The sequence below is a fragment of the Mauremys reevesii genome, linkage group 26 (genome assembly GCF_016161935.1).
Source record: "Mauremys reevesii isolate NIE-2019 linkage group 26, ASM1616193v1, whole genome shotgun sequence".
In the NCBI taxonomy this organism is placed as follows: domain Eukaryota; kingdom Metazoa; phylum Chordata; order Testudines; family Geoemydidae; genus Mauremys; species Mauremys reevesii.
In genome coordinates this window covers 11,317,729-11,342,027 of record NC_052648.1, presented here as the reverse complement: position 1 = coordinate 11,342,027, position 24,299 = coordinate 11,317,729, and the positions used below count along the sequence as shown (strand labels likewise).

Below are 24,299 nucleotides of genomic sequence, written 5' to 3'. Positions count from 1 at the left end.
CAGAAACCTCATTTTAGACCAGCGTCCAGCACGGGCTACTTTACAACTGAAGCCCATCACGGTGGACTGAAAATTGAAGGTGGAAGGGAAGATTTCTGCTGCTGGAAACCTGGCGCAACAGGCCCGAGGACTCCATCCTCTAGCCATTAACGAGGGCAGCTCAGCCCAGCAGATGTGCCTTTTACCCCTCCTCTCCCCACCCCCCACTGCTACATGGGCCCACACAAACACTGTGCAGCCGGCCCAGTTGGGGAATCACCCCTTGTGCCATTTGCCCGCATGGGACGGCGTCCTCTGAGGGGTGGGGATGTCCATTGCCCGGGCCACTTCTGCTCTGGAACAAAGGCACTTGGGCCTTTCGGGGGGAAAGCAGCTGGGGCGTGAACGAAAAGCGGAGGTGTTCCAGCCTAAAGGAAAAGCTGACTGGAAAGACGTCCTGAAGGCAAGAACCTGCCTCAAATCCTGCACTGCTCCAAGCTTGATTGCTAAACAGTGCGGTTCCCGGCAGTAACGGGGGCTGTGATGCTCGCCCCTTTCTAGAGCCAGCAGAACAGAACCAGACGGGTAACAGTTCGCACTGGCAATCCAGAGGAGAAGCTCATTAGCAGTAAAGATGGTGTAACCTAAGCTGCAGTTCCTAGGAAGTACCTCTGGTGGGGAGAGGGCTGGAGTAGTGAAATCCATTCCTCCCCAGTAACTTCCTACACGTCCCCACCCACTAGCAAAAGACAGGCCTTGCCAATGCCTCAGAGTCTGGAATAGCAGGTGGCAGGGACGGGGGACAGCCAAGGTCCCCTGCTGTGAAGAGTGGCGGGGGACTGAGGACACCCCTTTACACATATGCCTCCCAAAATGCAGCAAGAACCCAATTCAGCAAGTCCGTGCTCAGCAGAGGGGTCTGCGCTGAGGGAGGGGCTGGGACACGGCCTGTTAGCGACAGGGGAGATGGGCAAAGTGGACTGGCTGAGCCACTTGGGGAAGGATCTTCAGAGAAAGTGGCTCAAGCCCCGTAAGCCTGCTTCCACCACAAGCAGCTGGGAAGGGTGGGGAAGTGATGGAGCCTCTGGCTGATGGCTTTGCTCAGGATTGCAGGTTTCTAAGGGCAATGCTGCAAACGAAGAACCATTGTCACCCCAACCAACCCCCACTGCAAGCAAGGACGTGGGGAAGATATGGGAAATACAGCCGAGGCTGCTGTAGTCGCAGGGAAGCAGCAGGGTTATACAGTCTGCAGTGAGGTTATAATCTATGAACGGTAACTGAAGCTAAAATAGAGAGACTTTACATGGGGCGGGGGGGTGGAAATACATCTCACAATGTATCGGTGGCAAGTTACTCCTTCGGACAGAGTTCATCTGTCGTATTCACAGCAAGCCACTCTATAAAGGGAACAATGCAGCAGGATGTACTGTAGTAACGCAGTCCCACACATCAGCCTGATCCCCCTCCCGCCCCACGCCCGCGGTGCTATGGCCTCCAGGGAGCAGACGGTCTTCGGGTAAGGCCCAGCGTGGGCAGAACTAGGGGAAGAGAGGGTGTGCGGTATTCACTCTAGAACATACCCCCCGGGGCTGCAGAGACCTGGAACAAACGGACGGCAGCTAGTGGAAGCGATTTTCCGTTCTGGTCGCTGACGGAGGCGGGGAAAGCAAGGCAGCGTTCTGCCCGTCGAAAAGCCAGCCCTGGCTGGGCTCAGCTGCTGCGCCGACCTCAGCTCAGACAAGATTCTGAGCCAACGACCGTTTCTCTCTCTCTGAGCCCTGAATGCAAAGGGACTAGAAAGGGGGCGCCATGAATATGGTACATTTAAAGTCAAGCCATCAAAGCCCTTGCTATTCCTGTGCACTATTGGTTTAGAGTTACTATTCATCAATAAATATTGATAGTGTATTGAGCGAGTATAGAGACAGATGGGGAGGGGAGGGCTGTAAAAGAGGAGAGAGAGAGGAAGAGAAAGTGAACTGGGGGATTTGGTTTTTAAAAAAAAAACACCCCAATTTCCGTGAAAACCAGTTTTAAAAGCTCTATTTTCACCTATTGCTAAGTCAGTCTCCCACTAAAGGGATCAATCTGCAGGGACCCCTGAACATTTTCCTACCCAGTAACAGCCAGTGCTACCACCACCCAGCTCCCGTTGGCAACCCCTGAGCCTTGCTTCTGATCAACACAATGGAGATGCTCTGGCAGCTCAAAGGGTGACCCTGGAGGAAGCCCAACTCCTGCCATCCTGCAGTCACCCAGAGGATACAATGAGGAGCACTTGCTGGATGCCACAACCTAGCCAGCCAGAGTGTAAATCAGCCCCTTTAACATCACCTGCCCACCCACCCAGTCAATAAGTCTAAGTTCCTCCTGTCCTTGACAGCTGTAAGTTGCAATATGGCTTCAGAGCCTTCCTCACAGTCCTGTCCACCTTCCTGCTGTAGCACTGAAACTGACTGCAGCAGCAGGTGGTGACGGCTTCCTAGCTGTCCATGGAGCATAAGACACTTCTGGCTTCTTCACCTGTTGCCACCCAGGATCTACAGAGCCCTGCGCTTGTTCAGAAGGATCTGGGCACAGCAACTGTGAGTCTGGTGAAAGTCATCACCACCCCTCCTCTTCTGCCCAGCGTGGCTGTTTCTATTCGCTGCCTTTCAGGGGCATGCCATACTCCCTTGCAGCGGGCTCTTGCTACGATCCCTTCTGGGCGACCCAATTCTCTACTCACCAGCCTGTCTGCAATTCACATGCCAGCTACCAAACATTTCCCATTTCACACCCTTCTTACCCAACTTTTCTGTCTGTTTCCCACTGTCCAGCCACTGGGGGCAGCTGTTTGCTTCAGAAGACAGAGGCAGATGCTGTGCCACCCTTCAAATCTAAATCAGAAATAAGAGAGAGTCGTCTACCTTTAGCTTCATAGAAAAGATCATTTCAGATGTATCCAACGTGCCTCTGAACGCTTCTCCTAGAGAATAAAGAGCCTCTCTCTGGCTGTACTACTCAAAGCAGCCTTGCCATGCCTACAAGGCAACTACCACATCACAGAGCATCTCTCTGGTGGAATCGAGAGGATCTCAGAGCCACTACCCGGCCACGTGACCATTGCCCGCTGAGAGCCTGTACCCTGTAGCTGTGCCAGCAGCAGTCTCTACGTTCCATAGATACCAGCGAGTGCATAGGGGATCTGGAAGATGGCATGCTGCTGGGTACAGGTGAGCAGTGTTACTCTGAGTATTTATTGCACTGCTTCAAGGAGGCGGAGGAAGAACAGGAGAGAGAACGAGCGCAAGTCATCGTTTCACTTTAGCATCTTCTTTGATCTTCCAGATCATCAGCTCCATGCAAGCGCTGGCGTCCTCGCTGGAGTCATGACCTTCCACTGGGAATGAGAGACACAAGTGCCACAGTTAGCCACAGCGGGACAGAAGGGACAGGCGTCCTAGGCCCGGCTCCTGGGCACAGATTCTAGAGTACATTAGGGGTCCAGGTTCTATGAGAAGGTTGGGGGATTAACTCAGAGACACTTAACTGGGAGCTAGTGGCCTCAAAAGCCCCTGCAGTTACATCATGAGCATTGCTCTAGTTGCACTGGGGGTGGCCAGATTCCATGGTTCAAACAGAGAAATAACATTGTTGAGTGACAGCTGTTCTACGCTGAGCTAGCCCATCCTTGGAGCACCTCGTGTCAGAGGGAGGCCTCAGGACGGTCTCCTGGAGGAGTCCAGAGCAAAACGCAGCAGACACAGTTACACTCCTCAGGGGAAACTCTGAGCTGAGAGATGCCAGCAGGAGTTTCACACACCCGAGAGCAGGGCAGAAGTACAGGGGGGTGGGTATGTGGTTCACGCAACTGAATTCCCCTGACATCTCAGCACCACCATCAGCTCGGTAGACCCCTCCGCACAAGGAGAAGGCAACCGCTGACACTTGCCTTACAGAAACTGGATGTGGGGCCGGCAGACATCTCAGAGGAGGAGCGCCCTCTGGAGCCTGCACCCGCCCCATCAGAATGGCCTGACTCTGGCACCAGAACAAGGCTCAGATTGAGGCATTCTGAGCCTGACAAAAGCGGAGGAGTGGGAAGGGTAATTTAGGACCAGATCTCACCCCTGGCTCCTCAATTCTCCCCTGCCTGAAAGATCAAGAGAGCGCTCTGAAAAACGTCCTACTGCTCTGCCCTGCAAGGTTATTTATGTAGTGCTGAAAACATACAGAGTACTTAGCAACTGCCAGCCCTGATCCCTACTCAAAGGGATTGACAGTCTAGAGACCCCGATGGCTCCCGTGCAGTGAGACGGACCTGTGAACATGGCTCACGAGCAGGCTCGCTACGGGGCTTTTCAGAAGAGGCGCTGCTGTGCTTTAGTCAGTAGGCTGGTCTCCGTGTGAATGGGGACATGACTTGCAGCTTCGAGACGGGGGAACAAAGAGGAAGGGTGGCTCAGGAGACGTGGGATTGAGTCCCGGCCCTGCTACAGGCTGCCACTGGCCTTGGGCAGGTCACTTACTCTCTGCCTCATTTCCCATCTGTAACGGAGGGACAGTAACGCTTCCTTTCTCGCACCCTTTGTATTGCCTTGTAACAGTGAAAGGTGTTTGGGGCAAGGACTGTCTGACTAGGAGTTTGCACCGCACCTAGCACAGCGAGGCCCCAATCTCAGCTGTGCAGAGGCAGCTTGGTGGGACACACGTGGTGGTAAGGGCAGAAGGGGAGACAGGAGCTCGCAGTGGAGGTGGAATTAGATGGGAAGCAGCGTTCCCGTTTCCCCCGTCTCTGAAGTCTCACCATTGTCCTGGATGATGCGCTTGAGGTAGTCGGCCATCAGCGTCCGGAGTGCTCGTTTGTAAGGCAAACCCAGCCGGTGGGGAAAGACAACTGCAGTATCCACCACTGTGTTATGGATAAGCTGGGGGAGGGAAAACAGGGTGGTTTGTTTTCCTCCTCGGAGCAGTCAGTGCATTAACTGAGATTAACCACACCCCACAGGTAAGACCTTGAACACCCTCAGGTGCCACCTCCACAACGCTCCCACCAAACCAGTTCCCCAGGCGGCTCTGAGCTGAACCGAAGTGTCCTGAACAGCACCTTCTGCCAGCCAGACTGCCTGCCCGGCCAATGCACGAACTCCTCTCCACAGGCAAAGCTGCTTCTATCCAACTCAGCCATTAAAACTCCTCCGAGCAACAGGGCAGCTAGTCCACTTAGCCTGGCACCAGAGACGCTTCCAGAGGAGTCTTTTCACAGCTTGTTACACAGTCAGAGCAGCTCCTTGAGAGGGGCCCTTTTAACCAGAATGAGCTGTGCTTCGGAACAGACTTGGACTTAACCCATTACCCGCCACACCTCTGCACAAGCAGACTCTTGCCTCTTTTAGAGACAAGTCCATTGATTTCTAAGTTGGGGCTGGAGCTTTGCAAGGGAATCACTTCTGAGAGTTTCATATTAGCTTGAATGGTTCTGTTCCTGCTCTATCTGCAGATGGATTTGAAGAGGGCTGGATACTCCGATCATGTGTCTTTTGTAGTTAATGTAGGATGAGACAAGGTGAGCAGATCTTATGGGCAGGGCACAAGCAAATCACTGCAGAGGCCAGGAAGGAATTTCCTGCCACTCACATACATAACAGGAGCAGAGAGTTCACTTGCCTCTAGTATCAAGCATTGGCCAGAGCTGGAGTCAGGATAATGGCTAGATCAGGGGCCAGCAACCTTTCAGAAGTGCTGGGCCGAGTCTTCATTTATTCACTCTGATTTAAGGTTCCGCGTGCCAGTAACACATTTTAATGTTTTTAGAAGGTCTCTTTCTATGAGTCTATAATATAGAACTAAACTATTGTTGTATGTAAAGTAAATTAGGTTTTTAAAACGTTTAAGAAGCTTCATTTAAAATTAAATTAAAATGCAGAGCCCCCCGGACCGGTGGCCAGGACCCAGGCAGTGTGAGTGCCACTGAAAATGAGCTCGTGTGCTGCCTTCGGCACCCGTGCCATAGGTTGCCTACCCCCGGGCTAGATAGCGGGATGAGTGGTTCAATCCAGCATGACAGAGCCCATGTGCTTTTGAAACAGCACGTGCTCAAGTTTGCTATGCACTGGAGAGCTCCCACGTTCAGTCTCTGTGCTGGCCAGAGGAGTGTTTAACAGGGGCTATGAAGAAGCCAGGGTGAGAGAGAGGTTAAGTATCATAGGGACAGTGCAGGTTAATTTGTACGTCTGGCCAGCGAGGGCACTTCCTGGAGGGCTCTCTTCTTTAGGTTTCTGATTCACGAGACAGGATGACTTGAACGGGCCTTTGACTCACCAGCCGCCCGCCTGCCCCTTACTTTGTCTAGGCGCTTGCTAATGTTGCGTGACAACTTGCAACTTACTCGTTAATCGTTTCATAGCTGAGCTATGGAAATGCTTTAGAACAGCTGCAGTTTAATGGAAACAACCTGCCGCGCTCTTTGAAGTGTAAAACTGCCAAACATTATGGATAATCTCCTCTCTGGCACAGTCAAGTCTGGCATCAGCCCAAGCAGAATAATTACTTATGTAGATCAGGGAGACTGAGGAAAGGGGATAATACAGCTTTAAATATAAAACTGAAATGCTATTGCTATTTGAAGCTTGCTGTGGCCATTATTGGGATGTCTTCTTTACTGCCAGAGCCTTTAGAGATTATGACTTTGCACGGCACTGCCTGTAAAGCTTTGCTATATTGCTTTTGGGTTCGTTCTCTTGGCAGTTTCTGCGATGCTAAGAGAAAATAATGACTTTAAGAGGCCAACACCGTCATCTTGTGCTGATGAGACCGTAAATGATTTTTTTATTGTGATCACTGATACTTTGAGATCTTGGGAAGGAGGGTGGTATAGAAAGGCAAAGAGCTTACAGGCATGAATGCAGTAAACTTCCCAACGCCCCCATGAGTCAGTAACTATTACCCCTTTATCAAATAGGGCTACATGGATAAAGGATGGTTTTGTGATTTGTGGGCTTGAACCAAGTGCCAATCCCCTGACCTTGGGGGAGTCACTTAGTCTCTCTGTGTTTCCATTTCTGTACAGTGGGGCAATGGCCCGGCCCTGCCCTGCCCCACAGGGGAGTGGTGAGGATGAAAGACTGAGGAGCTCAGATCATAGAATCTCAGGTTGGAAGGGACCTCAGGAGGTATCTAGTCCAACCCCCTGCTCAAAGCAGGACCAATCCCCAACTAAATCATCCCAGCCAGGGCTTTGTCAAGCCTGACCTTAAAAACCTCTAAGGAAGGAGATTCCACCACCTCCCTAGGGAACCATTCCAGATGCTACAGTGATGAAGGCCAGAGAAGCACCTTAGGGCTTGTCTATACTCAAAATGCTACAGCAGCACTGCTGCGCCGATACTGCCTAACCATCGGCATAGGCAACCCACCTCCCTGACAGGCAGCTATAAACTGGACACTAGGAAGTTTAGACTTGAAATTAGACGAAGGTTTCTAACCATTAGAGGAGTGAAGTTCTGGAACAGCCTTCCAAGGGGAGTGGTGGGGGCAAAAGACATATCTGGCTTTAAGACTAAGCTTGATAAATTTATGGAGGGGATGGTATGATGGGATAGCCTAATTTTGGCAATTAATTTGGCAAATGATCTTTGATTATCAGCAGGTAAGTATGCCCAGTGGTCTGTGATGGGATGTTAGATGGGTTGGGATCTGAGTTACTACAGAGAATTCTTTCCTGGGTGCTGACTGGTGAGTCTTGCCCACATGCTCAGGGTTTAACTGATCGCCATATTTGGGGTCGGGAAGGAATTTTCCTCCAGGGCAGATTGGCAGAGGCCCTGGAGGTTTTTCGCCTTCCTCTGCAGCATGGGGCACAGGTCACTTTCTGGAGGATTCTCTGCAGCTTGATGTCTTCAAACCGCAATTTGGGGACTTCGATAACTCAGACATAGGCTGGGGTTTGTTATAGAAGTGGATGGGTGGGATTCTGTGGCCTGCATTGTGCAGGAGGTCAGACTAGATGATCATAACGGTCCCTTCTGACCTTAAAGTCTATGAGTCTATGAGCAGCTCGGTCGACAGGAGAATTCTTCCGTCAACCTAGCCCCGTCTACACTGGGGGTAGAGAAGTTTAACTACACTACTCAGGGTGCGGATTTTTCACACCCCTGAGCGACATCGTTAAGCCAACTTAATTTGCTAGCATAGACCTGGCCCCAGATAGACAGAACGGCTAAAATGATTTGATCAGGGTTACACAGGAAGTCAGTGGCAAACCAGGGGCTAGGATCCAGGAGTTCTAGTAGCCAGTCCTCTCCCTCCTGCCCAAAACTCTTACCAAATTAAATAATTCATGTGAATGCAGTCTTGGTTTCAGGAGACAGTTTGACAGGCCAGCCCTTCTCTGGGGTGGTTCCATGACAGTAAAAGAGGGGTTCTCTTTCCACGGCTCATCCAATCCCTGACCGCACTGCTGAGCGCATCAACAAGGGAACAATCTGGGCCCCTGGGGATGGTGTTTCTCCTTTCTAACGATGCCTGTCAACTTAGAGCTCACTCAGGGGCTTAATGGCATACAACCAATCCCCTCCAGCCTCTAACCACTGCGCCATACTACAAAGCTGCCTCATGGATAGCTCACAGACTCGCAAAGCAACCCCAGTCAGACAGAGCTAGATGGTATCCTTTGGTACAGATCACTAGTGACTTGAAACACTGCTTGTGCCCCTGCTCAACCGATCTGGCAGCCTTCAATGGCTCGGACAAGGCTGTCCTGTGATCTTCTTGCTCTCATGAAGGCAAACTCTTTCTGTAATGGTGAAACGGTAAACACAGATTCAAGGAAAGGAAGGAGGGGACAGGCTTTGTTACCTTTAGTGCAAATAAATCACTTTCCAAGCTGTGTCCTATCAAAATCGTGTCTGCGCTGAACATGTTTAATAGAACAGCTTGCACGTCTCGCAGGGTGATGCTTGCATTCTCCAGGTCCTCCTCCGTCACACCTGAAAACCTGCAGTGCGACAGCAACAGAGGACTTCTCCTTACTGAGGCTGAACCTGCCACGCCCTAGCAACACCCACATGTTTGAGGCAATGAAAACTTTCCATTCTCAAAGTTCTCAAGAAGCTTTCAGCCAAGTGATTCAGACCATTGAGATTTGTAGCACGACATGGTGACAGAGGCACCTTTTGGCACCTGCCCCCATTACTGAAACGGCTCTTGGTTAAGACTGCAGGTCTGGTGCGGCGGTCCTGGTCTTTGTGCTAACTGTGATTCACGTCTGAGACGCTCACAGTGGCAGCTCCTTTGCCCTCAAGGCCTTGCGACTTGGCCCACGTGATCACTGGGCCACTCGGGTTTGGTGCATCCCCCCCACCCCCCAGAAGTAGATGGGCAGGCGGATGCACCAAACCTGAGTAACGTTGCAACCTCATGGGCCAGGTGCAGCCCCACAGGACAGGAGCTGCTGTGGCAGGGTGGGCTCACTCTCCACACCCGTGCAGGACCCCTGTTCCTCCGCTTTCCAAGACACGTGCTTGTTTTCCCACACCTCTGCCATGAAATGCAGTAAAATTTTTGTGGATAAAATTGTAGCCTCACTCATGGTTTCTGGGCCAGTTCAGCACAGCTGCTGGTCTGTTACGACAACGTGATCCACTGAAATCAGGGCTTCACCTGAGTGGCAGCCACAATAGTCGGCATAGCAAGTAAGTGGCTGGGCTTGAGGGGAAGTCTTCATGTCCTCCGTACGAGAGGAAAAGCAGCCACAAATGAGCTTTGCAATTTCAAATTCTAATCATAAGCCACACGCTGCAGAGGCAGCGAACTCAGCTGCTGGGGAGGAATAGCTGGAGGGGACTTGAGAAATGCCTTGTCATCACTTCTCGAGCCAGCTACAGAGCGGTGCTGACAGGCTACGGGGGAGAAGCCATGCCGAGATAGCAGTGTTGGGCTGCTGAAGTCATTTATTATTAAAAACTCTCCCCAGAAAGCAGAGTCAAAAGCCTTTTTAATGGCTCTGGCCACACTCCATCCAGGGGAGGGGTTGCTCTTACCTGGTGTTGTAGTCGACCACTTTGTTGTCAGGTTTGACAAAGGTGTCATAGACCACTTTCAGGTCAGAGCTGATCACAGTTACTCTCGTCAGCTCCAGTCCTTGCTTGGTGTAACACTGTCAACCCCAAACAAGCAAAGAGAGCTGGTCTTAGCATGGTGTTTGCAGCCCAGGTATTTATGTACCACCCATACATGTTAGCACTAGCATGTCCTGAATTACGACAGTTACGCTGCTGCACGGCTGGCTGGCATGCATTGGCTAACAATGCCAGGGCCGCCCGGGGGGGGGAGGGGGGGGGCAAGTGGGGCAATTTGCCCCAGGACCCACAGGGGCCCCCATGAGAGTTTTTCGGGGGTCCTTTACTCGCTCTGGGGGCCTCAGAAAACTCTCACGGGGCCTGGGCCCTCGGAGCGCCTTCCGCTCCAGCTCTTCAGCGGCAATTCGGCGGTGGGGGGGGTCCTTCCGCTCTGGGACCCGCCGCCGAAGTGCCAGGTCTTCGGTGGCAATTCGATGGCAGGGGGCCCCCACTGCCGAAGACCCCAGGCCCCCTGAATCCTCTGGGCAGCCCTGAACAATGCTATTTTTTAAAAGAAATTTATCATCTTAAGTATGAACAGCAGCTGACCAATTAAAAATACATCTCCCACTAACCCCCAGAATGTGCTGTGACATCATACAGCCAGATAATCACACCGTCTGCCAAAGGAAAAAAAGAAGAGTCTTCTTTGATGCTAACTATGGCAGATGAAGGAAAAGTATCTAGGAGTTGTATATGTATGCCACAGCATGGCCTATAGACAGGCAGGTCTACAGTACGTGAGCTCTGGAGCACAGCATCAGGGGAGAATCAGTTATTCATACAGCAAGGGAACCTTCTGGTATAAATATTAATAAGAGTTCCACAAAGAGGATATCTACAATTCATAATCCACTTTTTAAAATAACTTGATACGCGGTGATCCTGAACAGGCTTGCTCTTAATAAACGGTATCAAAAGGATGCTTGAAAGCACTGGATTAGATCGTCCTGATCAGTTACATCCTGAGTCCTGGCTCCTCTTGCAAATGGATTAGAATGTACTGTTCCCACTGCTGATGGATAAGACTCCCACTCAGAGAGTAACTGTTGAACAACATGCAGCATCCCAAGTGCGGCTTTTCTTCTTCTGGGAGACTGACAAGCGGAAACAGATCTCTACAGGAGAGCACTGCAGAGAGCTGCCCTGTTCCACCCCAAGCTTCCCACCAGCCCTATTTCATGCATGTTCCCCTTTCAGTTAGGATTTCTGCTCCCGGATACCCACCATTTCACAGTCTAAAGCATAGATCCCTGGATAGCCATTGGTAGTAGGCAGCTTCTCAAAAGTTTTCACAAAACCCTCCAGGTTCTCCTTCCGGCCATCTTGGACATGTTGCTTTAAAAAGAAATCCACACACACTTGTAAGACAAAAGAAAGTACCTGAAATCCCATCACAAGCCAGACACAAAACTCAAAACTAACTTTCCAACAGATCAAATCTCAGATTCAAATTTCTTTACATTTCCAACAATTACAAATGAAGAATAGGATTGGCTGGCAAAAGGTTTCAACCAAGCAGGTACCCTGTAGAAAGGCAGCAATTACACAACAGCCAGCGATTATACAATTGTACAGGAAAATGTTTCATAAAGCAATAAGCGACCAGCTTGGCTTAACAGTGAAATCCTTGCTGATCTTAAACACAAAAAAGAAGCTTACAAGAAGTGGCAGATTGGACAAATGACCAGGGAGGAGTATAAAAATATTGCTCAGGCATGTGGGAGTGAAATCAGGAAGGCCAATTCACACTTGGCGTTGCAGCTAGCAAGAGATGTGAAGGGTAACAAGAAGGGTTTCTTCAGGTATGTTAGCAACAAGAAGGTGCTCAAGGAAAGTGTGGGCCCCTTACTGAACTGGGGAGGCAACCTAGTGACAGAGGATGTGGAAAAAGCTAATATACTCAATGCCTTTTTTTTCTTTTTTGCCCCTGTCTTCACGAACAAGTCAGCTCCCAGACTACTGCACTGGGCAGCACAGTATGGGGAGGAGGTGAGCAGCCCTCTGTGGAGAAAGAAGTGGTTCGGGACTATTTAGAAAAGCTGGACGAGCACAAGTCCATGGGGCCGGATGCGCTGCATCCAAGGGTGCTAAAGGAGTTGGCGGATGTGATTGCAGAGCCATTGGCCATTATCTTTGAAAACTCATGGCGATCGGGGGAGGTCCCGGATAACTGGAAAAAGGCTAATGTGGTGCCCATCTTTAAAAAAGGGAAGAAGGTGGATCCGGGGAACTACAGGCCAGTCAGCCTCACCTCAGTCCCTGGAAAAATTATGGAGCAGGTCCTCAAGGAATCCATTTTGAAGCACTTAGAGGAGAGGAAGGTGATCAGGAACAGTGAGCATGGATTCACCAAGGGCAAGTCATGCCTGACTAACCTAATTGCCTTCTATGAGGAGATAACTGGCTCTGTGGATGAGGGGAAAGCAGTGGACGTGTTATTCCTTGACTTCAGCAAAGGTTTTGATACGGTCTCCCACAGTATTCTTGCCAGCAAGTTAGAGAAGTATGGGCCAGATGAATGGACTATCAGGTGGATAGAAAGCTGGCTAGATCATCGGGCTCAATGGGTAGTGATCAATGGCTTCATGTCTAGTTGGCAGCCGGTATCAAGTGGAGTGCCCCAAGGGTCGGTTTTGTTCAATACCTTCATTAATGATCTGGAGGATGGCATGGACTGGACCCTCACCAAGTATGCAGATGACACTAAACTGGGAGGAGTGGTAGATATGCTGGAGGGCGGGGATAGGATACAGAGGGACCTAGACAAATTAGAGGATTGGGCCAAAAGAAATCTGATGAGGTTGAACAAGGACAAGTGCAGAGTCCTGTACTTAGGACGGAAGAATCCCATGCACTGCTACAGACTAGGGACTGAGTGGCTAGGCAGCAGTTCTGCAGAACAGGACCTAGGGGCTGCAGTGAACAAGACGCTGGATACGAGTCAACAGTGTGCCCTTGTTGCCAAGAAGGCTAACAGCGTTTTGGGCTGTATAAGTAGGGGCATTGCCAGCAGATCGAGGGACGTGATCATTCCGCCTCTATTCGGCGTTGGTGAGGCCTCATCTGGAGTACTGTGTCCAGTTTTGGGCCCTGCATACAAGGAGGATGTGGAAAAATTGGAAAGAGTCCAGCGGAGGGCAACAAAAATGATTAGGGGGCTGGAGCGCATGACTTATGAAGAGAGGCTGAGGGAACTGGGATTGTTTAGTCTGCAGAAGAGAAGAATGAGGGGGGAATTGATAGCTGCTTTCAACTACCTGAAAGGGGGTTCCAAAGAGGATGGAGCTCGGCTGTGCTCTGTGGTGGCAGATGACAGAACAAGGAGTAACAGTCTCAAGTTGCAGTGGGGGAGATTTAGGTTGGACATTAGGAAAAACTTTTTCACTAGGAGGGTGGTGAAGCACTGGAATGGGTTCCCTAGCGAGGTGGTGGAATCTCCTTCCTTAGAGGTTTTTAAGGTCAGGCTTGACAAAGCCCTGGCTGGGATGATTTAGTTGGGTTTGGTCCTGCTCTGAGCAGGGTGTTGGACTAGATACCTCCTGAGGTCCCTTCCAACCCTGAGATTCTATGAACAATTAGTGCTGTTATACTACAGCAAATACACAAAGCTGAAGGCATGGGGGCAGCAACAGACTGGAAAAATGCAGGTATTCTGCAGTCTCACACCACATGGTGATCCACTGCTTCTGACAACTTTACCACCGATGGCAAACCTGGCCATGTACAACCAGAATCTCACATCCACATGGATCGAGAAGTTCAGGCATCACATCCGTAGCTCATGCCTGAGAGACAAGTTACACATTCGGGAACAGGTATAAAATGAGGAGAAAATGCTAATAAATAACATTTGCTCTTTCTTCTTAAAGAAAAAGAGTTATGCAGGGAAATTCCATAGTGAGCATCTCATACTGAACCACTCCAGCTTCAGGCTCATTAGATCATCCCTAGAATCCCTTCTATGGCATCATATCCCTATCTTGGGTGGCTACCGTCTCGATTTAAAGCTATGCACAACATATAAAGAGCCATTTATCATCATTCCAGGTATAAGGGAGTGCAAGGAAATCAAGATACTGTGCTCAGTCAGTGCAAATAAGTTACCTTACTTCAAAACCAGGCCATGCAGACAAACGCACAGAAACACTGACCATGTGAAAAGCAAAGAGCTACTGCCTTCCATTTATCTTCTTGGCCTTATGAGCAAATTTCCAAAGTGTTAAATTATTGTCCCATTATGAAGCAATAACCTTATTCTGAACTAAAGCTCTAAGATCAAGGAGTTTTAGCCCAGAATACAGTTATTACTGAGTTAGTAGGAAACACCCTCCCTCAAATTATATTGACATGAACATAAGAACAGCCAGGGTCAGAACAAAGGTCCATCTAGCCCAGTATCCTGTCTTCTGACAGTGGCCAGTGCCAGGTGCCCCAGAGGAAATGAACAGACCAGGGAATCATCAAGTGATCCATCCCCGGTCGCCCATTCCCAGTTCTGGCAAACAGAGGCTAGGGACACCATCCCTGCCCATCCTGGCTAATAGCCATTGAGGGACCTATCCTCCAGGAACTTATCTAGTTCTTTTTTTAACCCTCTCATAGTCTTGGCCTTCACAACATCCTCTGGCAAGGAGTTCCACAGGTTGACTGTGCATTGTGTGAAAAAATACTTCCTTTTGTTTGAACCTGCTGCCTGTTAATTTCATTTGGTGACCCCTAGTTCTTGTGTTATGAGAAGGAGTAAATAACACTTCCTTATTTACTTTCTCCACACCTGTCATGATTTTATAAACCTCTATCATATCCCCCCATTAGTCGTCTCTTTTCCAAGATGAAAAGTCCCAGTCTCATTAATCTCTCCTCATATGGAAGCCGTTCCATACCCCAATCATTTTTGTTGACCTTTTCTTAACCTTTTCCAATTCCAATATATCTTTTTTGAGATGGGTCGACCACATCTGCACACAGTATTCAAGATGTGGGCGTACCATGGCTTTATAGAGAGACAACATGATATTTTCTGTCTTCTTATCTATCCCTTTCTTAATGATTCTCAACATTCTGTTCGCCTTTCTGACGGCCGCTGCACATGGAGCGGATGTTTTCACAGAACTCTCCACAATGACTCCAACCTCTCTTTCTTGAGTGGTAACAGCTAATTTAGACCCCATCATTTTATACGAATAGTTGGGATTATCGTTTCCAATGTGCATTACTTTGCATTTATCAACATTGAATTTCATCTGCCATTTTGTTGCCCAGTCACCCAGTTTTGTGAGATCCTTTTGTAGCTCTTCACAGTCTGCCTGGGACTTAGCTATCTTGAGCAGTTTTGTATCATCTGCAAGGAAATTTTGCCACCTCACTTTTTAACCCTTTTTCCATATTTATGAATATGTTGAATAGGACTGGGCCCAGTACAGACCCCTGGGGGACACCACTATTTACCTCTCTCCATTCTGAAAACTGATAATTTATTCCTACCCTTTGTTTCTATCTTTTAACCAGTTACCGATCCATGAGAGAACCTTCCCTCTTATCCCATGACAGCTTACTTTGCTTAAGAGCCTTTGGTGAAGAACCTCGTCAAAGGCTTTCTGAAAATCTAAGTACACTATATCCACTGGATCCCCCTTGTCCACATGCTTGTTGACCCTCTCAAAGAATTGGTGAGGCATGATTTCCCTTTACAAAAACCTTGTTGACTCTTCCCCAACAATTTATGTTCATCTATGTGTCTGACAATTTTGTTCTTTACTATAGTTTCAATCAGTTTGCCCGGTACGGAAGTCAGGCTTACCAGCCTGTAATCACCAAAATCACCTCTGGAGCCCTTTTTAAAAATTGGTGTCACATTAGCTATCCTCCAGTCATTTGGAACAGAAGCTGATTTAAATGATAGGTTACAAACTACAGTTAGTAGTTCTGCAATTTCACATCTGAGTTCCTTCAGAACTCTTGGGTGATACCATCTGGCCCTGGTGACTTATTACTGTTTAGTTTATCAATTTGTTCCAAAACCACCTCTAATGACACCTCAATCTGCGACAGTTCCTCTAATTTGTCACCTAAAAAGAATGGCCCAGGTTTGGGAATCTCTCTCACATCCTCAGCCGTGAAGACTGATGCAAAGAATTCATTTAGCTTCTCTGCAATGGCCTTATCGTCCTTCAATGATCCTTTAGCATCTCGATCATCCAGTGGCCCCACTGATTGGTTAGCAGCTTCCTGCTTCTGATGTACTTACAAAAATGTTGGCTATTACTTTTGGAGTCTGTTTTGGCCTTCCTAATTATATTTTTGCACTTCATTTGCCAGAGTTTATGTTCCTTTCTACTTTCCTCACTAGGATTTAACTTCCACTTTTTAAAGGAGGCCTTTTAGCCTCTCACTGCTTCTTTTACTTTGTTTAGCCACAATGGCACTTTTTTGGTTCTCTTACTATGTTTTTTAAATTGGGGTATACATTTAAGTTGAACATCTATTATGCTGTCTTTAAAAAGTTTCCATGCAGCTTGCAGGGATTTCACTTTTGGCTCTGCACCTTTTAATGTCTGTTTAACTAATCTCCTCATTTTTGTGTAGTCCCCCTTTCTGAAATTAAATTCTACAGTGGAATTTTCCCCACCACAGAGATGCTAATTTTAATTATATTATGTTCACTATTACCAAGTCGTCCAGCTATATTCACCCCTTGGACCAGATCCTGTGCTGTATTTAGGACTAAATCAAGAATTGCCTCTCCTCGTGTGGGTTCCAAAGACCTCCAAGACCAGGCCTTTAAGGTGTCAAGAAACTCTCTGCATCCTGTCCTGAGGTGACATGTACCCAGTCAATATGGGGAGTTTTTATTTTAATAGCCTCTCTAATCTCTCTGAGCATTTCACAGTCACTATCACCATCCTGGTCAGGTGGTCGCTAATATATCCCTACTGCTATATTCTTATTATTAGAGCATGGTATTACTATCCATAGGGATTCTATGGTACAGTTTGCTTCATTTAAGATTTTTACTTCATTTGATTCTATGCTTTCTTTCACATATAGTGCCACTCCCTCACCAGCACGACCTGTTCTGGTCTTCTGATATATTCTGTACCCTGGTATTACTGTGTCCCATTGATTATCCTCATTCCACCAAGTTTCTGTGATGCCTATTATATCAATATCCTCATTTAATACAAGGCACTCTAGTTCACCTATATTATCTAGACTTCTAGCATTTGTATATAAGCACTTTAAAAACTTGTCACTTTTTAGCTGCCAGCCATTACATGATGTAACTGAATGGGCCTCTTTTTTAATTGACTGTTTCTCATCAGATCCTACCCATATTTTATCATTTTCCATCCTCTCCTCCTTACTAGGACGTAGAGAATCTCCATTAACATATCCTCCTCTAAAGGATGTCTCTGTCTGAACTATGTGCTCCTCCTGTCAGCTTTCCCCCAGCCTTTAGCTTAAAAGCTGCTCTACGACCTTTTTAATTTTAAGTGCCAGCAATCTGGTTCCATTTTGGTTTAGGTGGAGCCCATCCTTCCTGTATAGGCTCTCCCTTTCCCAAAAGATTCCCCAGTTCCTAATAAATCTAAACCCCTCCTCCCTATACATTGTCTCATCCACGCATTGAGACCCTGCAGTTCTGCCTGTCTAAGTGACCCTGCGCGTGAACTGGAAGCATTTCAGAAAATGCTACCATGGAGGTCCTAGACTTCAATCTCTTATGTAGCAGCCTAAATTTGGCCTCCAGAACCTCTTTCCTATCCTTCCCTATGTTATTGGTACATACAAGTACCACGACCACTGACCCCTCCCCAGCACTACACAAAGTCTATCTAGATGTCTTGAGAGAGCCGCAACTTTTGCACCAGGCAGGCAAGTCACCATGAGGTTCTCCTGGTCATCGCAAACCCAGCTATTTATGTTTCTAATGATCGAATCCCCCCCATAACTATTACCTGTCTCGTCCTATTAACTGGAGTTCCCTGCCCCAGAGTGTGAGAGGATACCATGACATCATCTGGAAGGATGATCCCAACTATGGGATCATTTCCCTCTGTTCCAGTTGGATGGTCTCCTTCCCTTTCATCCTCTTCAACAGCACAGAGGCTGTCAGACCAGGAGTGGGACTGTTCTACTGCGTCCTGGAAACTCTCATCTATGTTCTTCCCATTCTCGGTTGGCTTCTGTAATTTACTAAGCTCTGCCTGGCTACCACCCTCAACTCTCCAGCTACATGCCCACAACCAACACGGCTGCCTCAATACCTCATCTCCTCCATACACCAACACACCTCACTTGTCTCTGGCTCCTCCTTGTCCCATAAGGAAATAGATTACGCCTGGCACTAGGTTTGGTGACTGGGTACAGAGAGTTAGAAGTCAAGGTGGCCGCACAGATGAAGAGATCCAAAGGCAGTAGGCTAATCAAAGCAGATGTTTAACAAGTACCCAATAAAGGCAGAGTTGCATGTTTGCATAAACAAGTGATTGCTGCAAATCAGACACGCCCACAGCGCAGGAAACCGCATGAATGGAAATGAACTATGCTGTGCATCAGTGACTGTACAGCAACCTCGCGTTACCAAAATTTCTCCTCAGTATCTGTTTCTTCAAAGCCAACACTATTCCTGTGTACAATAGCTCAACCATGTCCACGCAGTCGATGGCCAGACCTGCCAGCACTGCATCGGTGCACACATATCAGGTTTCTTTTGCTAAGAAATGGGAGGATGCAGATACTTACAAAGACTGGTCATTGGGTATCAAGTGGGTTTTTTTCTCCCTCAACTAGGGCTGCAATATGACTGGGGTCAGTAAAATAACCTAGCAGATATGCTGGGACCACTGATAGCTAATGGCTGTCTGACTGTGTCACGTGGGACTTTACTGCCCCATGCTCTCTTATCTCCAGTGTTTAGATGGTGAGGAGAACCAGCCCTCAACAGTTACTGTGAAGTACAGCAGTTCCAGATGCACATTCATAGGAAAGCTAAACCTGTCTGTGCAGCTACAGTCTGCCATCTGCTGTTAGCTTTGCTAACTGCAATGCAGCTCATGGCCTGTGCATCTCAAGTATGTTTGGCAGGAAAAGATGTAGAAATTTCACCAGGGCAAAGAACAGCCAAATATCCCATTCATAAGGCCTTGCCTACAGCTACTTGTTGTTTACAATGCCTGCCTTCAGAGCTGCTGAGAACAGCTCTCTTCCCTCTCCTGCCAAACACACCCATTCTACTTTCCCTCATCACACGCCTGCTGGGGGATCACGGATATTGGCTCTGCAGTCAAGGGATGCTGTGAAAACTCACCCACTTTGATTAGAAAACAGAAAAGAGATGATTGTTGTGTAGCAATAGCAACCAGGAGATGGCGGTTGCAGGAGGATGCCTCAACCCCAGAGAGCCCTTGCAGCAGGCTTCATGGGAATAAAAGGCTACTAGGGAGACTGAATATTTCTTGAAAGGCTGTGAATTTTTATGGCTTAAGATGGCCTCAAACAACAGTACAGAAGCTTTCACAGAAGTCATGTTTCTATAACTTCTTGTCAAGGTCTTCTGGCTTAGCTGGATGATTTAGTTGGGGATTGGTCCTGCTTTGAGCAGGAGGTTGGACTAGATACCTCCTGAGGTCGCTTCCAACCCTGATATTCTGTGATTCTATGACTTCCTCCCACTGTATTTCTCCTTAGAACACTGTCAGATATAACTGATGATTAAAAAACATTGTCTCTTTTCTACTATGTGAGTAATAATAAATTAGAAAGAGCAAAAGCCTAGTAAATCCAGTCTCTGCCCTGAGGGCCAGGGCAGGATAATTCTGTACAGTACACACCCCTGAAGCCTTTTCTGTTTTGCAAAACCTTGAGTTTTACAGCTGCCCTCGTACTTCCTGCCATCAAATATGGCTGCCTTTTGTTTGTTTCTCCTTTGCAAGCGCTAGAATCAGGTTCACAGGATGTACAGACCTCTCCAGTCATTACTTCATCATTGCTACTGGGCCAGCCAAGGGCCTCAAAAACAGGGCGAGAGAAAATGAGCTCTATTGCTACAGATTTTTAAAGACATGGGGCACGTCAGACATTTTGAAGTTGATTAAATTTGGGGCCCAATAAAACTCGATAAGCTCCTTCTGTGTTTCCTCTTGCTTGGTTCTAGACAACGTTTCTTTGTCTGGAAACAAAATATCTAGCAACAAGAAAGTACAGAGAAGCCAGTGAAGCAGATGACTGAGAAGCAGCTCAGCAGACCCAACGGGAGGAGCTGATGGGACAGGGGTGCTCGCTTTAGACAGTCATTCATTCCCAAGACTGGTCCTATGCCAGGGCTAGGATTCCACTTACAAGTTGCACATGGAAAGAGGCACCTTTTACCAACTAAGCCTTTGGGAGCAACATTCTGCTCCCTGGAGCAAGAGACCAGAGCTCGATTCCTGAGCTGGTTTCTTACCCACTTGGATTTCAGGTGCTAGAACCACTTTCAGTTGCTGCGCCCCCAAGATTTGAGCAGCATTTATGGGTTCCAAAGGGACTCTCCCATCCAGTACTTTTCCAGGGGGGGGGGGAAGAAGCGTTGAGCACTGATATGGAGGAGGACAGAACAAGCCAGGGTAATGGAAGTGCCCTGTAGAGGGAAGAAAACCGCATACTCCCCCCCCCCCCACTCCCGCCCCTCCTCAAACCAAGAGTGGCTTTTATAGGTGTGTGAGGAAGGGAAGGCCAAGGGAAAATCTGTGTGAGAGACACACTAGTTCTGTCCAGGCTGCTTTGTGCCACGTAGCTGTTTCCAAGCATCAGGAATAGCAGTGATTGTACTTGTAGCTCGAGTGCACCAACCTTCTTGGGCTCCCTTTTACTCTAGCTCTAACACACCCTAAAAGCAGACCAGATCGTAACTCCTTGAGGGTGTCACGCATGATGGTTTGCCTAGAATCAGTCAGTCAAATTCCAGGCAGAAACCCCTCTCTCGCCTCATGATTTTTTTAAAGAACATTTCCAACCTTTTAATAACCGAGTAGGTTGAATGTATAATCGCTTTTCCCAAAGAAAGCGGTGAGTCTTTTGAAAGCGCACACAAGACAGTAAGCGACAGAGGATCAGGGTCATGGAGAGGAAAAGAAGCACAACTTACTTTGGCCACCTGGCATCCTGGTGAACCCACAGCTCCTGAACAGCAGCTGTAGTGCGTTTCCCAGCCCCCCGGCACTGAAACGGCAAGAGACAAGAGTCAGACATCGGAGATGGCAGGGAACCTTGTTAGCTAAAGGTACATCTACACAGCAGCAGGAGGCGTAATCCCGATTTGGGGAGGCAGACATGCTAGATCTGCTCGAGCTAGTGCCTAAAAAGGAAGGTTTGGCCACAGTGGTACGCGGCAGTTCGAGGTAGCCACCAGAGTACAATCCCACACGACCCCCTGGGCACGTGCTCGGATGTCTACCTCGAGGTGCTGCTGTGGCCACGCTGCTATTTTTAGGCACTAGCTGTAGCCGAACTAGAGTGTGCATGTCGACCTCAGCTGGGCATTAGGCCTCCCGGCTGCTGTGTAGACGCGACCCAACGCTTTCAGGGTCACTTGCTAAAATTTCTAGAGCAGTTAAAGGAAAAGATTGAGGCGTAAAGTCCCCAAACCTAGAGGGTTCAAGTGTTCCCCTCCCAGCCAGTCCGAACCAAGTTCAGCAGCAGGGTGCGAGAGCGGCAGGTATGCTTTGGAGCTTTGTTGTGGATCTGGTTAGCAAACAGGCTTGCGAAACAGAGGCATGGATGACGAAGGCTCTGTGTGCAAAGGGGTATTTTGAAAGCTACAGCAAAGATTTAAATTAGAAAGGCCTCTCTCTGGGAAAGAATTCGATTGAAAACACTGTGCTCTTTGGGGCAGCGACCACTACTCTGTACCGTTCACATAGCGCCTCATAAACAAGGAGCCCCACTGGGGCCTCAGGAAGCTACTGTAATAACAGTAAGACTGATTCAGTGGATACAATTAATCCGTCAGGGACCAGCATTATTTCTTAACAGATCCTGTTTTCACCCATCGGTTCCCCTTCCAACAGTTACTCATTCTAGAGATATAACTATCTCTAGACCCGGCTAGTGCATCCTTCTGCTACACTGCCCCCACAGCTGCCTTCTAGAAAGGAAATTAGCTTAAACGCAGAATCCCACGCACAATAAGGATCAGCTGGTTGACCGAGCGAGTCAGCTCTGCCCCCACCAGTACAGTACATGCCTTTGCACTGACTCCAAACAGATTGAAATCATTTTTAGAGTTGGCCTGACCCTATTTTGAAAGCCCACAAGCCATTATCCTAAAAGGACAATGGGTTTAATAAAGGAAGACATGAGACCTAGGGAGGTGGGGGAGGGGAGAGAATTGCCATAGGGTAATACAAAATCATAGAAATGTAGGATTGGAAAGGACCTCAATAGGTCATCTAGTCCTGCACTAAGGCAGGACTAAGTATTATCTACACCATTCCCGACAAGTGTTTGTCTAACTGGTTCTTAAAAACCTCCAAGGATACCTAGGGAGTTTGTGGAAATTTGTTCTGGTGTTTAATTACCCTGACAGTTAGGAAGCTTTTCCTAACGTCTTTCCTAAATCTCCCTTGCTGCAATTTAAGCCCAGTGGCAGCGGTCAAGGAAAACAATTTATCACCCTCATCTTTATAACAACCTTTTACATACATGAAGACTGTTATCAAGTCCCCCCACAAACCCAATTTTTATAATCTTTCCTTGTAGATCATGATTTCTAGACTTTTAATCACTGTTCTTGCTCTCCTCTGACTTTCTCCAATTTGTCCACATCTTTGCCAAAGTGTGGTGCCCAGAACTGGACCCAGTACTCCAGCTTGAGGCCCTATCAGTGCTGAGTAGAGTAGAAGTAGTATTTCTTTAAATTAAATCTTTGCTACAGCTGCAACGTTACATTTCATGGATCACACCACCACCTGCTACCATGGTGTTTTGCCAAGTCCTCTCTTTTGTAATGTGTTCCGCCACCAAGTTGCAAAATTACATACTGACAATTTGCAGCTACAATGCACAACTTTGGTGAAACCCACAGAAAACAAAAAAAAATGACAAAGCACAAAACCAAATTGGCTTTTGTAGTGAGTCAAGTTTAATAATAGGTCAGATGTTAAATGGCAAAGTGCAGCTAATGTTTTGCTGATACCTTCATCAGAGCCCTTACCTCGCTGCTTGCGTAGCCTTCCCCAGTGATGGAGACACTCCTCTTTGCGAATGCAGTTTCCAGATGCTGAGACCATGTATTCAGTACCACAGCGGCAGCAAACCCTGCATGAAGCTTTAAAACAAGGGGAGTTAGCTCACTGGAAAGTCTACATTTCAGCCAGTTTAAACAGGGCAATCAGTAAGTTAAACTTGTTCCTATTTCCAATGTCAAAAAGAAACAGGAGACAGCTTTGCCTAGTGTTTAGAACAGGGAAGACTGGGAATGAGGATGCCAGAATTCATATGCCCCATCAAAGACTCAGGAGGTGACCTTGTGAAATCCAGTCTCTAGAGCTCAGTTTGCCCATTTATAAAATGGGTATAGTGCCGCTTACATACCAACTTAGAGATGTTAATGAGGCTTAATGTTTGTTAATTGCTTTGAACTCTCAGTTCTGGCCTAGTACACACACAGCCTGTGTATTTTGAGACAGCTATACAACCACGGAAATACAGGGTTAGAAAATACTATTTTTTAATATATCTATATCTATATTGATATAGATATAGATATACACATACACACACACCCCCATGGCTAAGCCAACTTTGCAGTTGAAATGTTAACCGATTTTCCTGAATCTTGCCTGCTGGAATTCTCAACCTTAACTCTGCATTAATGTTTAGGTTTTGCATTTAATTTCCCTGATTTCACAAAAAAGAAAAAATGTAAACATGAAAAATGTCGCTTTGGTACCATGGCCTGTGTTCAGATGGCCATAAGTATGTATGAGCACTCAAAACCAAAGCACGTGCCAAACACTTTAGAAACTGCATAGCACAAAGATGGAGAAAGGTAGTAAGAGAACACGTGAACATCATGATTCTGAAGTTCCTAAAACTTTATAAATATTGAACCAATTTTCCTCAAACTCAGCTTGCATTGTTCCCTTGTAGCAAACTTTAAAACAAGCCTTGTTTGAATCTTCTAAGTAACAGGTACACCTCTACCTCGATATAACGCTGTCCTTGGGAGCC

General features: G+C 47.7%; 1 protein-coding gene across 1 annotated transcript in view; it reads right to left on the bottom strand.

Annotated features, from left to right (window-relative positions):
• Positions 1 to 3,207: 3,207 nt before the first annotated feature.
• The window catches only part of REXO1 (RNA exonuclease 1 homolog), a 59,314-nt gene continuing 38,222 nt past the window's right edge, over positions 3,208 to 24,299 (bottom strand). The window contains exons 10-16 of the mRNA XM_039515636.1: positions 23,281 to 23,394; positions 21,214 to 21,287; positions 11,310 to 11,420; positions 10,005 to 10,120; positions 8,821 to 8,959; positions 4,772 to 4,892; positions 3,208 to 3,364 (exon numbers count right to left, since the gene is read on the bottom strand). Of these exons, the coding sequence (XP_039371570.1) occupies positions 3,276 to 3,364; positions 4,772 to 4,892; positions 8,821 to 8,959; positions 10,005 to 10,120; positions 11,310 to 11,420; positions 21,214 to 21,287; positions 23,281 to 23,394 (764 nt within the window). The 3' untranslated portion in view covers positions 3,208 to 3,275. The remainder of the gene's footprint in view (positions 3,365 to 4,771; positions 4,893 to 8,820; positions 8,960 to 10,004; positions 10,121 to 11,309; positions 11,421 to 21,213; positions 21,288 to 23,280; positions 23,395 to 24,299) is intronic.